We start from the raw sequence: 19,694 nt of genomic DNA, 5'->3' as shown, positions 1-19,694 counted from the left end.
AGGGCTGGGTGGGGTGGAGGAGGGCTGGGTGGGGTGGAAGAGGGCTGGGTGGGGTGGAGGAGGGCTGGGTGGGGTGGAGGAGGGCTGGGTGGGGGAGGAGGAGGGCTGGGTGGGGGTGGAGGAGGGCTGGGTGGGGGTGGAGGAGGGCTGGGTGGGGGAGGAGGAGGGCTGGGTGGGGTGGAGGAGGGCTGGGTGGAGGAGGGCTGGGTGGGGGTGGAGGGCTGGGTATGGAGGACTTGACCTGTTGTGAAGTCCTCTTCATTAATCACAGAGTAGAAGCACCTAGAGAGCTGTCCTACATCTCACACACACACACACCCTCAAATAAAACAGAACAGCTATTATAAGATCCCGTCTTAAATAAGACAACAGTTCCTTCTTAAACAGGGCCATGCTGTCACCTTAAACAAGGCTGTACTGTCCTTGACTGTGGACTGACTTAACAGCCATTACAGTCAGAAAGTGTCCACTTGCAGTATAGAGCAGAAAGGGGGGATGTATCCGGTCGGGAAAACAGCGGCTTCATCAACGACATGGAATAAACAGACTGCCAGACGAAGCGATGCTGAAATAGTATTTTTATTAAATACTTTCAAGATCCAAGTTTTGAAGAATAACAAAGCTATGATGAAGACCAACTAACATTCAGACAAACACTTAATAGTCGTCAATTCATGGTTGTATTAATTGTACATCATGATCATGCAAAAACCTCCAGCGTCCGAGTGCAGGCTGGAGAGAAGCACAGGCCTGTAATAATAGTAGTAGTAGTATATCGGTACAATGCTGGGGAAATACTAACAACAAGGGCCTCATACCAAGCTACGGCTCCTCAAAACGTTTTTTCAAATGCTTTTTTGTGTTTTTAAATATATATATTTTTTTCCATGTCACCTATTCAACATTCTGGATGGAGGCTTTCATTTCAAAGATGCAAATATTGTTATACATGATAAACTCTTATCTCCATCCGTATTCAATTAGGTACATGGTAGAAATGCTCAACTGAAACATGCATATACTAGATGTCCCTCTGGTGTTCCACAGCACGGTTCGTCTGAACCTGCTGGCCAACACTCTCTCCCTCTCTCACCCGCTCTCGAAGAGCCCTGCAATTCAATTACCGCTAAAGGGTAGATTACTACAGATCAATAATTGTACTTAAATCAATAAATATTCAATCCTATTCCAATGTTGTTTTCAATTACTGCTTATTGTTCTTTCCCTTTGTATTTATATGTTTATATGTGTGTGTGTGTCAGTGTTTCAATTCTTGAAAGAACAATTCTTTCAAATCTGGTTGGCGATCATATTATAAATCTAACTACCATTCTAACATGTGTCATTAAGGGGCATTCAGTCAAAGTCTGTGTGTGTGTGTGTGTGTGTGTGTGTGTGCTACAGGGAGAGTGTAGAACTCTAGCTTGGCTGAGCGGTACATTACCAACAGTAAACAACAGTAAAACAGCAATAACCACAAGAAAACCCAACCCAACACAGAAACAGAGAGACAGCCATGTGTGAAACAGCCATGTGTGAAACGTGGATGACCAGGTCATGATGAAGGGGGGGGGGGGACAGCTGCATGGGTGGATGAGCACAGGACATCAGCACAGCAGCAGGCCAGCATCTCCCCCACAGCCAGGCCCAGCCCCCAGGCCCTGCCACCAGGCCTGGGGGCAGATATGTAAGGACCAGCATGAGACCCAGCTCCGGGTAGAGGAAGGGGGTGGGTGACGGTTGGGACACCTGAACTGCAAGCTGGATTCCTCTCAAATGGAGCTTTTCTATATACTCCAAAGTTACATGTCCATGTGACCTAGATCTTGAGTGTGTGTGTGTGTGTGTGTGTGCACGAGAGAGACTCCCACAATTAGGAGGAGCATGCTTTAAAATGTGCAAGCAGTCAGGGCCGGATAAGGGAGTGAGGTGATCCTCTGGGGCTGGCTGCTTAGGTGTCCTGGGGGAGTGTCTCTTGAATGCATGTACATGTATATACACATTTCTACATATCTATACACCCACTGTCATACACAGTGACTAGAAGGAAACAGGGTAGAGTGACTAGACGGGTGGTTAGACAGAGAGAGAGAGAGAGAGACAGAGAGAGAGAGAGAGAGAGAGAGAGAGAGAGAGAGAGAGAGAGAGAGAGAGAGAGGGAGGAGGGGGGAAAACATGCAAAACGCAGACCATTTCCCAAAGCCCACCTCTCCCCGACTGCATACAGACATACCAACACACAGACACGCACAGCAGCTTCACTTGCACGATAAAAAGTTCTATTTTTTTTCCTTCTTCTTTTTAAACTCACTTATAATTTGCCTCAGATACAGAGTCAGTCAGACACAAGTCTCAGATATTCACAGAAAAATGCAGCTGGATACGATGCTGAAACCCAACAAAGCGTTGTCAAACCCAGCTCCTACCTTTCCTTTCTCTCTGTAAACAAACTAACCAACAAAACAAGAACAAAAAAACAACACAGAAACGCAAAAAAAAAGAAGCCTACAGCTCTACACTTTGGTGCTTCACCTTTTGATATCAAGTTTTCACCTCATCAAGTTCTGATTTGAACTGACTTGTTTTTTTCCCCTCTACACTTCCGGTCGGGAAAGTGCTCCCTACATCCTAACATCACAACTTCCGACATTCCAACACAACGCAAGTTCTGCCCGATGGCTCGTAGAGACAGACAGACATCTCAGCTGCTAAATTCTCCCTCCCCACTCTCCTCCCTTATGGGTTTCGAAATGCTTGCTTGGGTTCGGTGGTGTCTGGTACATCTAGTCATATTTTACACAGTATAATCATAACTCATACTCATAACTGTCACAAGTTCAACGGTTCGCCCTCTCCTCCCCCGTTTGCTGTCATCTCACACGGGCAGAAGAAAGATGGCTACCAGGGGAGGGGGTTCAGAGGGCAGAGACGCGCCCTCCTATTGGGCGCCAGATGCATGCATCATCCCAGGGGGCGAGGTCCGCACTCGGCCAGCCCCCAGCGGATCAAAGGAAGGAGGGGATTGGTTGGTGTTGTGGAGAGGGTGTGGTCTCGCCCAGCCGGGCTCCTGGCATTGGCCACACAGAGGACAAGCCTCTAAAACGCACTAGCCCAAAATGCCCCAAAACATGAACTCCTACTGGAGCCTCGCCACCCTGGCTGAGAGGGAGAGAGGGAGGGAGACAGAGAGAGAAATAAAAACTATGAACAAGTGTTGAGAAGTAAGTAAAAACTCTTAGGATGTATCCGTGTGTGTGTGCGTGCGTGAATTTGTGTACCTGTGTGAGTGTGTGAGAGTGTGTATACATGGTTGTCTATGGGGCGTATTCCGTGCCAGCACAACTGTAGCATGGTGACCGATCCGTTTTATGGCATGTAGTAAGTCTTTAGGGACCATGAGTTCGAGTCCACACACAGCATGTGTGTGCATGTGTGTGTGCATGTGTGTGTACCTGATCACTGCAGCGGAGCGGCAGGGGCCCCTGAGCAGTGGAAGTGAACGTTGAGCCACTTGCTGTCGCGACGGTGCCACACCCTGGTCTCCTCTGATTGGCTGGAGCGCGGGCGGCCCTGCGCGTCCACAAACTGGGTGAGGCGGATGTAGGCAATGCAGGCGGCGTCCTCGCCAATCAGGTGAACGTGGGGGTTCAGCAGGGTGGTGTGGACCGGCTTGCTGTTCTTGCTCAGCACTAAGCACACACACACATTCAAGGAAACAATCAGGGACATGTTAAAGGTCAGGGTTGTGTGAGGTGCCACAAAATCCTTCCAAACCCCCAGCAGAGCAGAAGGCACTTTGTGCCACCCTGCTGAAGGGGTGCCATGGGATGGGAGCTTCTCCTGAAGGGGGGAATGTGTGTGTGAGAGCATTTGATGGACTCACAGTTCTCAAAGTAGAACTTGTGGAAGTCCATGCCCTCTACCAGGTTGCCCAGGGCCTCGGGTTCGAACGAGGTCAGTCCCGGGTCACAGATCCTCCTAGGAGAGAAGATGGAAAAGGAACAGAGGATCAAGAAGGAGAAAAAAGAGGTGGACAATACTTTTTTTTAACCATTACAGTTTGCAAGCTGTTGATCTTTCAAGCACATTGCTATCTAGAAACACTAAAAAAGGAGTCCATCCCATTCGAGATAGTCTTGTATCACTATAACAAGGTCAATAATTATCTCAACATATATTTAAGGGTAATATAATAATAATAATAATGAGAGAATTTTAAGAGAATTCTCCATTGGAAACCAGAAGGTTTATTAGTACGCTTGCTACCAGCAAAGCACACTACTGTCATCTCACACCAGGGCCCTAATCATAATATATACCCCCCCCCCCCCCCAATATTCAAATCTGTTCAAAATGTTCCCCCCAATATATTGATATAAAAATATGAATAAAATATAAATGTGCTACGCTACGACAGGCAACCACACACGCTGTCCGAAATGATCATAAAAAATGTAATCATATTCATAACTAAACTTAAAAGGTTTTCAGGGGGGGGGGGGGGGACCCTCAGACTCCTGAATTTGTCCCCCCCCCAATGTTGATTCCATGGCTACAGCCTTGTCTCACACTTATATTAGCATTACAGCCACCGCTACTCCTCCCCCAGTTTTTGCAGTAGCAGTAGGTTTATGATTTCTTTATATGGATTATAAATTTATATCATAAAAATAAGTTGAAATGTATAAAAATATGTTTTGGGGGCAAGTTGTGTACAACCAGCACGCTAGCTAGCTACTGTAGTAGCAGTTTCACTGCTGCAGCGATAGCCATGTTGACTGAACCATCTCAACTGGCTCCTTTCGACGCAAAAGGAGCATCGGCTCTACTCCAAGCTCTCTCCAGATGTCTGAGCTCCCCCCATCTCTAAGGCTGAGCCCAGCCGCACTACGGAGGAACCTCATTTACACTCCGCTTGTATCCGCAATCTGGTTCTTTCAGTCACTACCCAAAGCTCATGACCGTAGACGAGTGCTGGAACGTAGATCGACTGGTAAATCGGGAGCTTAGTCTTCCGGCTCAGCTCCCTCTTCACCACAACGATCTGGTAAAACAAGCGCATCCCTGCTGCACAGTCGTCTTCTCCAAGTCCACCAAACACAGACTGGATGGTCAAACTCCTATGACCCCCCCCCCAAACAATCTGCGAGGGTAAAGAGCTGGTCCACTGCTCTACGGCCAGGACAGAATCGGCATTGTTTAGCACCCTCCTTTCCAGCACCCTGGAATCAACTTTCCCGGGGGAGGCTGACCAGTGTGATTACCTGATAACTGGAGCACACCCTCCGGTCCTCCTTATTAAAGATGGGAACCACCAACCTGGTCTGCCACCATCATGGAATCGGGAGACTGTAATGGTACGGCTACACTTGAGTAGACCATTGCATTCTAGGAGTTGTAGTCCATACTCACGTGTAGGCCTCAAAGTCTCCATTGTTGACAGCTTCAATTAACTGCTCTGTGATCTTGATGATCTCTTGCTTACGGGCTGGAAAGAGAAGGAAAGAGCAAGAGAGAGAGAGAGAGAGAGAGAGAATGAGGAGGGTTATATACAGCCAGACCATGGGAAGAGTAAGGAGAAATGAAGGGAGGGCTATATGAACTGATGAGAGCTGTTGGTGTCCTCCTAACATGTGTTCCATCTGTATACATGTGGCTCAGTAGCTCGACCTCCTGACAGAACCAGCTGCCTTCAGCTTCCTCACTCCCATCGCTCTTCTGTCCTATAACCTTACAACAACTGCCCTCTTCCTAGGCCGTGGATGTGTGCTCTGACTGCTGTGTGTGTGCTCTGACTGCTGTGTGTGTGTTTATGCGTGTGAGTGTGTTCTTACTGGGCTGGGGACTAGTGAGGACGGTGTTCCCTAGAGGAGCAGCAGGGAGAGCAGGCTGGGGCTCTGGGCCAGAGGGGCCTGAACTGTTCCATGCCATACGCTTTACATCATGCAGTGGAGTGGCTGGAACACACAACGCATGGTCAACACACACACACACACAGACACACACACACACAGACATGCAAGCACACCATCCGTGCAGATGTGGACAAGGACAAGGACAAGTCAAGTCAAAGGACATGAGTTACAAGACAAACAGTGACACAGAGTAAAATGTGAGGCATTTTCAGATTGACTGACAGAGACAGAGGTGGCACACACACACACAGGTGGAACACACACACAGGTGGAACACACACACACACACACACAGGTGGAACACACACACAGTGGAACACACACACACACACAGGTGGAACACACACACACACAGGTGGAACACACACACATAGGTAGCAGACAGAAAGTGGACATGCGAAGCCGTAACCAGCACTGTGAGTGTGAAGGACGTCCAGGAGATGTAGTAGACTAGATAACGCCATGATGTCATGTGTACATGCAGTCTCCCTTCTCTTCAAACTGTTCTATTTTATTCAACTCTAACCTCTTCTGTTGGACTGGATGATCGGCCTAACAGCAAGGAGGAGACCAGGAGCAGGCTTTGCCACTGGCTCACAGCATATCAGTGGGGCTTATGCAAGGGCAGCATTTTGCGACAGGAAGGAGAGAATGGGGGAGGGTGGGGGTGGAGGAGAGTCCTTCAGGAGTGCTAGGGAGGACAGGAGGAGAGCATAGCAGAGAACAGGCCAGCGCACAGAGGCCAGAGGACAAGAAGAGGTCTGAGAGAAGACAGATCTAGGGCTTCTAGAGAGTTCCAGGGAGGCCAGGAACTGTCAAGAGGAGGAGAGGTGAGAGGGAGGGAGACAGCTGATGGAGGAGAGGTGAGAGAGAGGGATGGAGACAGCTGATGGAGGAGAGGTGAGAGAGAGGGATGGAGACAGCTGATGGAGGAGAGGTGAGAGAGAGGGACGGAGACAGCTGAGGGAGGAGAGGTGAGAGAGAGAGGGATGGAGACACAGCTAAAAGAGAGGGCTTCCTTCATTAGACTGAGGATCAGGTTAACAACAACACAACATTTATAAAGAGGGAACACGCAGACAGATTAAATTCACACAGGGGAAAGCCGATTGGATAAGGAGAGGGGGGTCAAGGGTGAAAGACTGTTGCCCTTAGTGACAGGAGGTGTGGTCCTCGCCTGGGGTGGCCGCAGAGGGTTTTCAGTTGCCATGGTTACACTTACTGGCAGGTGAGTTGTGAGGTGAGGACAGAAGGGGGGGCATCTCCTCTTGGGCACTGCCCTGACTGACCACCGAGCTGTCCGCTAGAACACACACACACACACACACAGGCATTCAGACACACACACACACATACAGACACACACACGTGCGCATACAGACACACACACACACGCATACATACAGACACACACGCGCGCGCATATAGGCGCACAGGAGCAAACCCGCACTCGCACAGACAACAGGCATGCACAGTACAACACAACGCAAAAACAGACCCAGCCACCACAGGCACACAGGCAGAGAGTGAGAGACACACATGTCTCCACACGGCCGGCTTTACAGAGCACACAGGGCTGGGAGCAACACACTTCTTCAATGAACAGAGGCAGAGGGAGAGAGAGAGAGAGGGAGAGAGGGAGAGAGCAAAGGGGACAGGGAGAGAGAAAGGGAGAGCTCAGGAAGGGTGGAGAGGAGGCGGGGCACCGTTCCTACCTTTCATATCTTCCTCGGTGTCGTTGGTGTTGCTGTCGGTGGAGCCCTGCACATGGACAGACAGGAGCACATGACATGCGTGCACGCTCCGCGCTCAATAAGGGGCCCCTTCTAATGGGCGATAACAGGACTGTCCCTCACCTTGACGCCGTCGGGGGGGTTGTGCACCACCGTGCTCTGGGATTCCTGAGGGGCCGGAGGGGCACAGTTAGACACGCGCACGCGGGCCATACGAGGAGAACGGAATCAAAAGGAAGAGAGTTCAACGCACAGCACAATGTGGTGAGGTAGGTTAGCATGCTAGGAGGGAAGACTTCAGTCCCTGGGGTGGTTAGGATGGTAGGAGGGTGGTTAGGATGGTAGGTGGGTGGTTAGGATGGTAGGAGGGTGGTAGGAGGGTGGTTAGGATGGTAGGAGGGTGGTTAGGAGGGTAGGAGGGTGGTTAGGAGGGTGGTAGGTCGATGGAGGACTATAGGATGGAGTTGAGGATGCTGTGAGTTGGATGTAACCCCGAGAGCAGTGGGATGAGGGGACTAACATGGGCACAGCAACATGACAGGGCTAAGATAAGGACCTACCATCTGGGAGTTGGCTGCCATGTTGCTTTCTTTCAGGGCATTGATGGCGCTCACTATACTGTTCTTACTGTTGTTGGTCTGAGGCTGAGGGGTAGGGGGGTGGGGAGGACGCACACACACACACACACACACAGTATAGAGTTATAAGATAGACGCACACAGGGATCATGGGTAATAATCCCTCTCCAACACCGTTGCCAGTGAGTGAGAGCACAAGAACATCTCTCTGGTCCTCTACTGCTCCACTAACTCTGTGTCTACATCCAGCTCGGATCCTCTACTGCTCCACTAACTGTCTACATCCAGCTCTGATATCATAATATCTCATGTGTTTATGGAGAGTCAACCAACTATGGAAAGCAGACAGTCAGTGGACTATATTGCTATGACAGTTACTGAATGGAGGATTGAATGATGCACTACCTAAAGAAGAAACAGCGACAGATATGGACGAATAGACAGAAAGAGCGAGTCCAGAGGAGAGGGAGAGAATCAAGACATCCATACCTTGGCAGAGTCGGACTTCTTGTTGAGTAAACTTTTGCAAGCTGTGAAACAAACGAGAGACAGAGGGGAGGAGAGCGAATGAGAGCAGCGCCAGGCGATGTCACCCAACTGTTCAGCCCCCACCGCCCACCACCCAACACAGCCCTACTGGCAGCTCACGCCACACAATCCCACACAACATATCCCTACGTACAAGAGAACATTTAAGATAAATCCTACCAAAGCTCTTCCCCCCCCTTAGATCTCTAAAACCTCCTTTTGGTCACAGCTACAAATCCCTCTATGGCAGCCAGGCAGAGGGCCCATGGTATATGATCCACCTCTGACCTGACTGACAAGGTTTCTGATGAGGTCGTGAGGCTGGACACTTCAGAGGGAAGCTGCCGTCAGCCTGTTCCCTGGCTGGATCTGGGTGCAGATCGTCCAGTGAGTGATGGTCTGACCTATGCTGCCACTCGCCTGATGCATTGGAGCCAGGTTCATGTCAATTATTGATTCATGTTAGAAGCTTGAGTTATTTCCCCTTGGTTGGAAGCTTTAAAGCCCTGCACTTAGAAACTCGGTTTCTATACAAAACACACATGCCCGGACACATTTCCCCCACTCCAAAACCTCTCCAGAGTCTTACCTTCCATTAACAAGCGGAAGAAACCCAAGGAAAGATTGAAATGGCTCATTAACACAGCATCAGGAGTTGACGAGGTGGGGAAAAGAGGGTTGGGGCAGCTACAGTTGCCTGGGTCTAGTTCATGCTGTTGATGCTCCATGTGTGTATACAAGCTCCCTTGGCCCAGCCATGCAGCAGCCAAAACTACAGCTCCCACAATACACAGCTGTCCTTCAGCAAATCAGAAATGAGGTGGTGGCACCCGATTGGGGTTGTTCTGCTTCTTGCCATCTCACCCTTTCAAGCAGCCAATGGGGTGAGTGCAAAAGCATGTGGGACAGGTTTCCAATACCCACACTGCACCCTTTCCTCCTTGTAACAATCCCTGGTCTGACGCGAGCAGGCTCTGCAAGTGACTGGTCAGTCTAAGCAGAGCCCTCCCGCGTCTGACCAGCCCCAGTCACCACTGCTTCCAGGGACAGGATGGAGGAGATCTCTTGGGGCATTTGAAGGAGCACCTTGCCAGCTGTTAGGGGTAACACACATCTACATGCAAAAGGCAACTAGTCCTTTAGGACACTGTGTTTTAGGAGGACTGGGTCAGACATGGCCTTATCTGTTTACAGCCAGGCCCGCCTCACACACCCAGGAAGGGGAGGAGCTAGCAATGGAAAAAGGGAGGGAGGGAGGGAGGGAGGGAGGGAGGGGGGGGAAGCGAGCAGTGATATCATCGCAGCACTAAGCCAATCGTAGGTAGATGTCAGGACCGGGGGGCTAATCTGCCTTGTTCGGAGCAATGATGTCATCAGTCTTCAGCACTTACACCGCAGGCGATTGGTCCGTTCACAGAGAAGAGCCCTGGGATTGGAGGACTCGATCGTACAGTTCTGTCAATCAACCTCATCCAGAATCACAAAGCACCAATCATACACCTAAGAGGGACCTGGACCCTCCAGAGGCTCTATCCCGGGTCTCTAGTCTCAGGTAGAGGCTATTAGAGGCTACACTAAGGCCTCTGGTCTCAGGTAGAGGCTGGTAGAGGCTACACCCAGGCCTCTGGTCTCAGGTAGAGGCTAGTAGATCCTACACTCAGGCCTCTGGTCTCAGGTAGAGGCTAGTAGAGGCTACATTCAGGCCTCTGGTCTCAGGTAGAGGCTAGTAGAGGCTACACTCAGGCCTCTGGTCTTAGGTAGAGGCTTGTAGAGGCTACACCCAGGCCTCTGGTCTCAGGTAGAGGCTCGGAAAGGCTACACTAAGGCCTTTAGTCTCAGGTAGAGGCTAGTAGAGGCTACACCCAGGCCTCTGGTCTCAGGTAGAGGTTAGTAGAGGCTACACTCAGGCCTTTAGTCTCAGGTAGAGGTTAGTAGAGGCTACACCCAGGCCTCTGGTTTCAGGTATCTGGAGTTGCTACAGCACTTAATGAAAAGGAGCATCTCTTAAAACAGTGCTGAAAGGCCGATGTTCTCAGTGACAGGCCGTCCCTCGTTAGGGGGCCTGAGAACCCAGTGGTTCCCTCTAGCCCCGCCCCCCCGCCCCCTCACACCAGTTCTGGGATCGCAGACCTCTCACCACCCCCCAGGCCGGAGGGACACGTGGACGGAGGACACGGACATGCTTCCGGAAGCGTCTCCCAGAGTCCTGGAGGGGCACCCAGAGGTCCCCCCCCCCCCGCCCAGTCACCACGGTAACCAGGGCCTGCCCTCTGGTGACGCCCACCTTCCCGCACCCCCGTGCCATCCTCCCCCGCCTCCCCCCGGCCTCCGCCCGCCCCAGGTCTGACGATGGCAGCAAGCCAACCCAGCTCCTGCCGGCCCCTGCAGTCAGCCCCCTGGACACACGCCCCGCCAGCCCCGCCCCCAGCCCCGCCCCCAGCCCCACACGGCCGGGCCCTCTGGGGTCTAGGCGACCTAGTGGCTGTGTGTGATGTGGGGATGTTGACCGTGTAGAAGGTGGGGGGCGGATGACGTGTACAGATGTTAAAGGCTACGACGACGGCATCGTCGTTACAGTACTGTAGGTATGGCGTGGGTCTAGTGTGTGTTGTGAATCTAGTGTGTCCGTTTAGAACATATCCACTGATAAGAGACAGTGTGCTGTGTGTGTGTGCGTGTGTGTGTGTGATAACAGGGGAAGGGTCAGGCTTGCATGCAGGAAGCGGAAGAGGGGGGGTTACTGTGCCGCCCCAGGATAGGTGTGTGTGTATGTGTGTGAGTGTGTGTGTGTGTGAGTGTGTGTGTGAGGAGGAAGTGGGTGGGCGTGTCCCAGGGACGTACCTTCCTGTGCCAGCGAGGCAGTGGAGGAGGCAGCAGCAGAGTTGGTATGCTGCCGGCCCACTAGTGGATAGAAAGGCTACAGTTGTGGGGGGGGGGGGGGGGCTCGGCCAATCAGCCTTCGCCAGCTGACCTCACCCCCCCCCCCCCCCCCCCCCGCGGCTCCGCCTGCACATGTCTCCAGTCACCCCCATGCCAAGCCTGCGAGGATGGCTGGAGACAGGTGCAGCAGAGCGCACAGGACCGGCCCACAGGGGGGGACCCCGGGGGGGTTCCCTTTGGGCCCACAGACACAGAGCGTGTAGACCCGGGCTCTCTCAGGAGCTACGTCCACCTGAGCCCTTACAGCAGGGGTGTCGAACTCCGGTCCTCGAGGGCCGCTGTCCTGCATGTTTTAGATGTTTCCCTGCTCCAACACACCTGATTCAATTAAAAGGGTTGTTATAACGACCATTCATTTGAATCAGGTGAGCTGGATCAGGGAAACATCTAAAACATGCAGGACAGCGGCCCTCGAGGACCGGAGCTCGACACCCCTGCCTTACAGGTACCTGCAGGGCCGGGACACCGCTGTCAAGCGACATAATTAACCCCTCAATAAACCATTCTAGCCTTCCAACACGTCACCTCTCTTTCACTCTCTCTCTCTCTCACACACACACACACACACACACGAGAGACAGCAGAAAGGAGGACACACAAGGAGAGAGATGTTAGCACAGATAATGATGGTTACCCCTTCACATAAAACAAACAGACCACACACACACAGTACAGGTGAGCTGCACGGGGAGGAATGCTCTCCCGACGCCAGCACGTCCTCGCTCCTCAACAGCAGCAATCTACAGGCTGGGTCTGACAGCACACCGCTCCCTCTATCAGTCTACCTTCCACAACGCAAACACTCAGTGACTGGCCTCTACAGCTGCATGCGCTTCCTCACAGAAACGAGGAGTAGTGGAGAGAACATTACAACAGGGTACCTGGAGGCACACACACACATATATATACACACACACATACACACACTCACAAGCACCCCACACCTACCTGAGAAGTTTCTGGAGACCAGCATTGTGGTCAGGATGGCCCCCTAGACAGAGAGGAGGACACGTGAGGGGGGGGGAGCACAACCTCCTGGGGAGACTAGAGCATGTGAGGCGACAGGGGGGGGGGGGGGGGTGAAGAACAGGGAGAAGAGAGAGGACTGGAGGAGGTGTAGAGGAGAGAGAGAAGAGACAGGACTGGAGGAGGTGTAGAGGAGAGAGAAGAGACAGGACTGGAGGAGGTGTAGAGGAGAGGGAGAAGAGACAGGACTGGAGGAGGTGTAGAGGAGAGGGAGAAGAGACAGGGCTGGAGGAGGTGTAGAGGAGAGAGAAGAGACAGGGCTGGAAGAGGTGTAGAGGAGAGAGAAGAGACAGGACTGGAGGAGGTGTAGAGGAGAGAGAGAAGAGACAGGACTGGAGGAGGTGTAGAGGAGAGAGAGAAGAGACAGGACTGGAGGAGGTGTAGAGGAGAGAGAAGAGACAGGACTGGAGGAGATGTAGAGGAGAGAGAAGATACAGGGCTGGAGGAGGTGTAGAGGAGAGAAAAGAGACAGGACTGGAGGAGGTGTAGAGGAGAGAGAGAAGAGACAGGAATGGAGGAGGTGTAGAGGAGAGAGAGAAGAGACAGGAATGGAGGAGGTGTAGAGGAGAAAGAAGAGACAGGGCTGGAGGAGGTGTAGAGGAGAGAGAAGAGACAGGGCTGGAGGAGGTGTAGAGGGGAGAGAGAAGAGACAGGACTGGAGGAGGTGTAGAGGAGAGGGAGAAGAGACAGGGCTGGAGGAGGTGTAGAGGAGAGAGAGAAGAGACAGGACTGGAGGAGGTGTAGAGGAGAGAGAGAAGAGACAGGACTGGAGGAGGTGTAGAGGAGAGAGAAGAGACAGGACTGGAGGAGGTGTAGAGGAGAGGGAGAAGAGACAGGACTGGAGGAGGTGTAGAGGAGAGGGAGAAGAGACAGGGCTGGAGGAGGTGTAGAGGAGAGAGAAGAGACAGGGCTGGAAGAGGTGTAGAGGAGAGAGAAGAGACAGGACTGGAGGAGGTGTAGAGGAGAGAGAGAAGAGACAGGACTGGAGGAGGTGTAGAGGAGAGAGAGAAGAGACAGGACTGGAGGAGGTGTAGAGGAGAGAGAAGAGACAGGACTGGAGGAGGTGTAGAGGAGAGAGGAGAGACAGGGCTGGAGGAGGTGTAGAGGAGAGAGAGAAGAGACAGGACTGGAGGAGGTGTAGAGGAGAGAGAAGAGACAGGACTGGAGGAGATGTAGAGGAGAGAGAAGAGACAGGACTGGAGGAGATGTAGAGGAGAGAGAAGAGACAGGGCTGGAGGAGGTGTAGAGGAGAGAGAAGAGACAGGACTGGAGGAGGTGTAGAGGAGAGAGAGAAGAGACAGGACTGGAGGAGGTGTAGAGGAGAGGGAGAAGAGACAGGGCTGGAGGAGGTGTAGAGGAGAGAGAGAAGAGACAGGACTGGAGGAGGTGTTGAGGAGAGAGAGAAGAGACAGGACTGGAGGAGGTGTAGAGGAGAGAGAAGAGACAGGACTGGAGGAGGTGTAGAGGAGAGGGAGAAGAGACAGGACTGGAGGAGGTGTAGAGGAGAGGGAGAGGAGACAGGGCTGGAGGAGGTGTAGAGTAGAGAGAAGAGACAGGGCTGGAAGAGGTGTAGAGGAGAGAGAAGAGACAGGACTGGAGGAGGTGTAGAGGAGAGAGAGAAGAGACAGGACTGGAGGAGGTGTAGAGGAGAGAGAGAAGAGACAGGACTGGAGGAGGTGTAGAGGAGAGAGAAGAGACAGGACTGGAGGAGGTGTAGAGGAGAGAGGAGAGACAGGGCTGGAGGAGGTGTAGAGGAGAGAGAGAAGAGACAGGACTGGAGGAGGTGTAGAGGAGAGAGAGAAGAGACAGGACTGGAGGAGGTGTAGAGGAGAGAGAAGAGACAGGACTGGAGGAGGTGTAGAGGAGAGAGGAGAGACAGGGCTGGAGGAGGTGTAGAGGAGAGGTGTGCTGGGTTAGAAGTACTTTCAGTTTTCGGCGGGCGTTGAACTTGCGCAGACACTCCACGGTCTCCTGTCTGTGCATCATGGAGGCCACGGTGGAGCGTTGCTGAGGACAACAGAGAAGAGCATTACACACACACAGGGCCTCAGGTACTAACGCTTTGGCGCCCACTTCAGGCGTATTTGTTTCGCAACGTGCGCGTAAAAGCATGGCGAGGTATGTACAAACATGGCGCACTGAGGTAAAAGCGCAGACTGCCTGTGGCGGGAACTGAAAATGGCAAATTGCGCTTTTCCGTGTCATGCATATGCATTCAGGGGAGGGTCAAGGGGAAAGTGAGAGTTCCCATAAAGAGATGGGAGGGGATGTGTAAAGTGCACCTAATGATGTATTCCGCGGTATGTACAGAAACCGCCCGTGAAAGCGTGCTTCCATTTTGCGGTGAAAATTATCCGCAAAATGGAAAAGGATCACACTTTTTGAGTTGAGTGAACACAAAATCATTACGCGTGACAGATTAAGCAGCCATGCAATATTACAGTTACCGGAAGAAATCAAAGACTACATAGAATCTCCGACTCAGCGTTCACATTCCATTCCAGCAGTTGTTAAACTCCTTGCGACATTACAAATATTGGCATCAGGATCATTTCAAACAGTCATCCCTGTTTTGACTTTGGTGGCTGATCCATGATAGAAAGAGAGAAGGAGGCCCATCCAATTGCGCGTTTAAATGCTTGCAATGTACGGTATAGTGGGCGGAGAAAGGCGCTGATTACCCGATGACCTGAAGTTTCACAGCGTGCGCAATCTGTGGGTTGGCCATGGCGCTAATAACACTGCGTTTGCGAATGTACGTACATGAGACCCTGTGTGTGTTTACATGCACACTAAAGTGCCGATCATAATGTCTGTGTGTGTGTGTGTGTGTGTGTGTGTATGAGTGTGTAAGAGTGATTGTGTGTCTGTGTGTGTGTGAGAGTGTATGTGTGTGTGAGAGAGTGACTTTGTGTGTGTAGGGGTGTGTATAAGTGTGTGTGTGTCTGTGTGAGAGTGTGTGTGTGTACTTACGCAGACCCAGGGGTGTTTGAGGGCCTGCTCAGAGGTAATCCTCTTGGCAGGGTTGATGGTCAGCATCTGGTTGATCAGGTTCTTAGCCTCTGGAGTGACTGTGTCCCACTCTGGAGAGGGGAACTGAGCAGGAGAGGAGAGAGAGAGGGAGGGAGGAGAGGGGGAGGGAGAGGGGAGGGGGAGGAGGAGGAGAGAGAGAGGAGAGGAGGAGGGAGAGGAGAGGAGAGGGGGAGGGAGAGGGAGGAGGGGGAGGGAGAGGAGAGAGAGAGGGAGAGAGAGGGAGGGAGAGGAGAGGGGGAGGGAGAGGAGAGGGAGGAGAGGGAGGAGAGAGGGAGAGGACCAGGGGGAGGAGCAGGGGGAGGAGAGGGAGAGGAGGGGGGTACAGATAGAGGAGAGAGAGGAGAGAGAGAGAGAGGGAGAGGAGAGGGGGAGGGAGAGGGAGAAGGGGAGGAGAGAGAGAGAGAGGAGAGGGAGGAGAGAGAGAGGATGAGGGGGAGAGAGGGTAAGGAGAGGGGAGGACAGAGGGAGAGAAGAGGGGAGGAGAGAGGGAGGAGAGGGAGAGGGTAAGGAGAGAGAGGATTAGGGGCAGAGAGAGAGGAGAGGGAGAGAGGAACACATACATTATATTAGTACTCTGTCTACTGAGGTCATTAATTAAACAGGAGACAGACGGGGGATTCTGCAAACTGAAAACTTCATTACCAGAGTGCAGGAAAGGAGCATACACACACACACACACCTCTGCAATGCGTCAGGGTGCCCTGATAGGATCAATAGCTCCAGCGCATCTCTCTGTTTAACACTCCTAACTGTTCACCTGCTCCCTTCAAAGGAGAACCCCCCCCCCCCCCCACACACACACACACACACTGACATACGTCGTAGGCCCCAGCCTTGATCTGCTGGTACAGTTTGTGCTGGTCTTCATCCCAGAATGGAGGATAGCCAACTAACAGGATATACAGAATCACACCTGAGGAGAGACACAGAGACACAGAGGGAGAGAGAGGGAAAGGGAGAGAGAGGGAGAGACAGAGGGAGAGAGAGAGAAGAAGGGGGTGAGAGATTTCCTTCAACTCTGCTCTGGGATCAATTTCTACAGTATGTATTGAAAGACTTGGCCTGAATTTTTATATATTTATTTATTTTTTATAACCGTCACAACCCCATATTTGTTGTAGTTCCCACTTCCCACACAAAACGACACCAGGTATGTCCGCCAAACTGCAGCCAAAATCCCCTTTAAGTGTCTCCTGTAGTTGTAATGTCGTGTCTAGTGACCAGCATGGTGACCTAGTGACTGCTCGTCACCCCCCCTGACCTCCCCAGATGAGTGTCGGTGTGTCCGACGGTGTGACGCAGGGCGTTAGTGCTCACCACAGGCCCAGATATCCACAGGCTTGCCGTAGGGGTCTTTCCTCAGGACCTCCGGGGACAGGTATCCAGGGGTGCCCGCAAACCCTGCCACAAACACACAAGGAGGGTTTCACTGCTGTCTGCTCACGGTGTTTCACCTCAGCTTTGTTCTGTCGCTCATTCAAGTCCGGCTGGCTGACAGAACACATTCTCTGGGCCTCTAGCTATATGCCAGCTTCATATCATCGGACTAATGCTATCATATTTGGGACAACATTCTTGTGTTGGCAATGATTTTGTAAGGCAAACTTTTTTTTAACCTTTTTTTTTTCCTGGTGTATCTTATTTAATCTACAGAATACTCAACTACCGAAACAGTCAAAGCGGCAGTGAAGCCGTTACTGAAGTAGGCTCTGTAATTCCTGCGGCTTCTGTGTGAGTTAGTGTTGGCGTGTGGGATTATTTGAGAAAACTCTCTCACCAAACCAGGCCTGTTGGTCTCCCTGCACCTCGATGGCTAGCCCAAAGTCTGCTAGCTTCACTGCTGCTCCCTTCAGCTTGCTGGCCAGCAACAGGTTCTCAGGCTGACAGACCATCACACAGAGTTAGACACAGTTATACAGACACCCAGTCACGCAGAGTTGTGCACAGTCATACAGTCATACAGGGCTATACAAACATTCATACACACATATTCATACAGATACAAATTCATACAGACACAACCCTCAATGCATTTCCTTCTACAGAAATACATATATATATATACATACATATTTGGAGAGAGTGTACTGTATAGGAAATCTAGAGATGGAAAGAGAGCAGGGAGGAGGAGAGGAGAGACAGCTCCTCTCAACAAGACCATATATGGACATGGGCTTGTAGTCATGGAAACCACTAGGGAGTCATTTTGGCGCTACAGTGGGGTGAATACTAAATGTGTGGTATGTGTTTGTGTGGCAGCGTTTGAGCTGGCCGTTATTTGAGCAGTCGAACATGAAGGGGCTGCAGTACAAGCCCACTCAGTGCCAGAGGCCGACACGTCAGGCCGACAGCACCAACACACACACACACGTGAGGAAACACACAAGTGTGCATGCATGCGAGAGCGCACACACTCTCTCACATTGTAATGCAGTGAAATTGCAGATGAAATGTGGTTCATCTGCAGGAGGAGAAAAGGAGGACGGTTTCATGTTCATTTTGCACCAAACGGATGAAAACACGACAAAGGTCGCTCCCGTGAAAACAGACTATTGTGATGTCAGTCAGGTTGTCATGGTTACTCTGAGGCTCTTCATTCTCTTTCCCTTCCCTCTTATAATGGGCCTCGTTACAACAGTAAGACTGCCCTGCCTAACTCTTATAATGGGCCTCGTTACAACAGTAAGACTGCCCTGCCTAACTCTTATAATGGGCCTCGTTACAACAGTAAGACTGCCCTGCCTAACTCTTATAATGGGCCTCGTTACAACAGTAAGACTGCCCTGCCTAACTCTTATAATGGGCCTCGTTACAACAGTAAGACTGCCCTGCCTAACTCTTATAATGGGCCTCGTTACAACAGTAAGACTGCCCTGCCTAACTCTTATAATGGGCCTCGTTACAACAGTAAGACTGCCCTGCCTAACTCTTATAATGGGCCTCGTTACAACAGTAAGACTGCCCTGCCTAACTCTTATAATGGGCCTCGTTACAACAGTAAGACTGCCCTGCCTAACTCTTATAATGGGCCTCGTTACAACAGTAAGACTGCCCTGCCTAACTCTTATAATGGGCCTCGTTACAACAGTAAGACTGCCCTGCCTAACTCTTATAATGGGCCTCGTTACAATGGTCAGAGCTAGTTTCTTATCCGGGGGGGGGGGGGGGGGTCCCACCATGTATTATCCTTTGCCCTTATGCTCTGATGACAGGCCATTTCTGTACCCTGCTCTCCAGCACACACACTCATGTTCAGAGTCCTGAAGGAAATGTAAAGAGAGGGGGAGGCAATGCCAAGAGAGAGGGAAACAGAGAGAGAGAGGGGGGGGGGAGTAAAAAAGGGATGGAAGGGGAGTATGGTGAGAGAAACAGATAGAGAGAGAGCGACGGGGTAGCGAGCGTTGCCATGGACAGAGGTGTGTGTGTGCGGTTGCCATGGCGACGGGCAGCCACTCACCTTGAGGTCCCTGTGCACGATGTCATGCTGGTGGATATGATTGACACTCTCCAAGATCTGATTAATACACTGACTAGAGGAAGAGATGGGGGAGGGGCAGGGCCAGAGAGAGAAAGAGAGAGAGAGACAGAGTGAGAGACAGAGAGAGACAGAGTGAGAGACAGAGTGAGAGACAGAGAGAGAGACAGAGAGAGAGAGAGAGTGAGACAGAGAGAGACAGAGACACAGAGAGTGAGAGAGAGATTAGCATTCACCACATTTACCAACCGTATTACATACATCATTACTACATGGCAAATGTCCAGCTACTGAACTGAAAGAAGGGTTGAGTGCAGTTGCCATGTGTGGGGGTTTAACAACATAGAAACGACCAACTCTGGATGCTGCCATCATCTTCCAGCATAAAAGCATGCATGTGTGTGTGAGCGCATGCCCCCGGGGGAGGGGCAGACAGAGAGGGAGGGAGACGAGAGCGAATCAGGGA

At 51.6% G+C, this 19,694-nt stretch overlaps 1 protein-coding gene across 12 annotated transcripts in view; it reads right to left on the bottom strand.

Annotated features, from left to right (window-relative positions):
* Positions 1-561: 561 nt before the first annotated feature.
* Positions 562-19,694, bottom strand: part of camk2g1 (calcium/calmodulin-dependent protein kinase (CaM kinase) II gamma 1) — a 29,124-nt gene continuing 9,991 nt past the window's right edge. The window contains exons 6-23 of one of the 12 annotated variants that reach the window (XM_047031880.1): positions 19,211-19,283; positions 17,531-17,633; positions 17,071-17,154; positions 16,572-16,666; positions 15,694-15,816; positions 14,644-14,727; positions 12,643-12,685; positions 11,596-11,655; positions 8,716-8,756; positions 8,209-8,292; positions 7,772-7,816; positions 7,631-7,676; positions 7,138-7,218; positions 5,835-5,957; positions 5,413-5,488; positions 3,884-3,978; positions 3,453-3,689; positions 562-3,159 (exon numbers count right to left, since the gene is read on the bottom strand). In XM_047031880.1, the coding sequence (XP_046887836.1) occupies positions 3,457-3,689; positions 3,884-3,978; positions 5,413-5,488; positions 5,835-5,957; positions 7,138-7,218; positions 7,631-7,676; positions 7,772-7,816; positions 8,209-8,292; positions 8,716-8,756; positions 11,596-11,655; positions 12,643-12,685; positions 14,644-14,727; positions 15,694-15,816; positions 16,572-16,666; positions 17,071-17,154; positions 17,531-17,633; positions 19,211-19,283 (1,489 nt within the window). In that variant the 3' untranslated portion in view covers positions 562-3,159; positions 3,453-3,456. The remainder of the gene's footprint in view (positions 3,160-3,452; positions 3,690-3,883; positions 3,979-5,412; positions 5,489-5,834; positions 5,958-7,137; positions 7,219-7,630; positions 7,677-7,771; positions 7,817-8,208; positions 8,293-8,715; positions 8,757-11,595; positions 11,656-12,642; positions 12,686-14,643; positions 14,728-15,693; positions 15,817-16,571; positions 16,667-17,070; positions 17,155-17,530; positions 17,634-19,210; positions 19,284-19,694) is intronic. The other 11 variants (XM_047031881.1, XM_047031883.1, XM_047031885.1 and 8 more) reach the window with 11 other exon arrangements.

The sequence above is a fragment of the Hypomesus transpacificus genome, chromosome 13, assembly GCF_021917145.1.
Source record: "Hypomesus transpacificus isolate Combined female chromosome 13, fHypTra1, whole genome shotgun sequence".
Classification (NCBI taxonomy): Eukaryota; Metazoa; Chordata; class Actinopteri; order Osmeriformes; family Osmeridae; genus Hypomesus; species Hypomesus transpacificus.
This window is presented reverse-complemented; position numbering and strand designations above follow the sequence as displayed.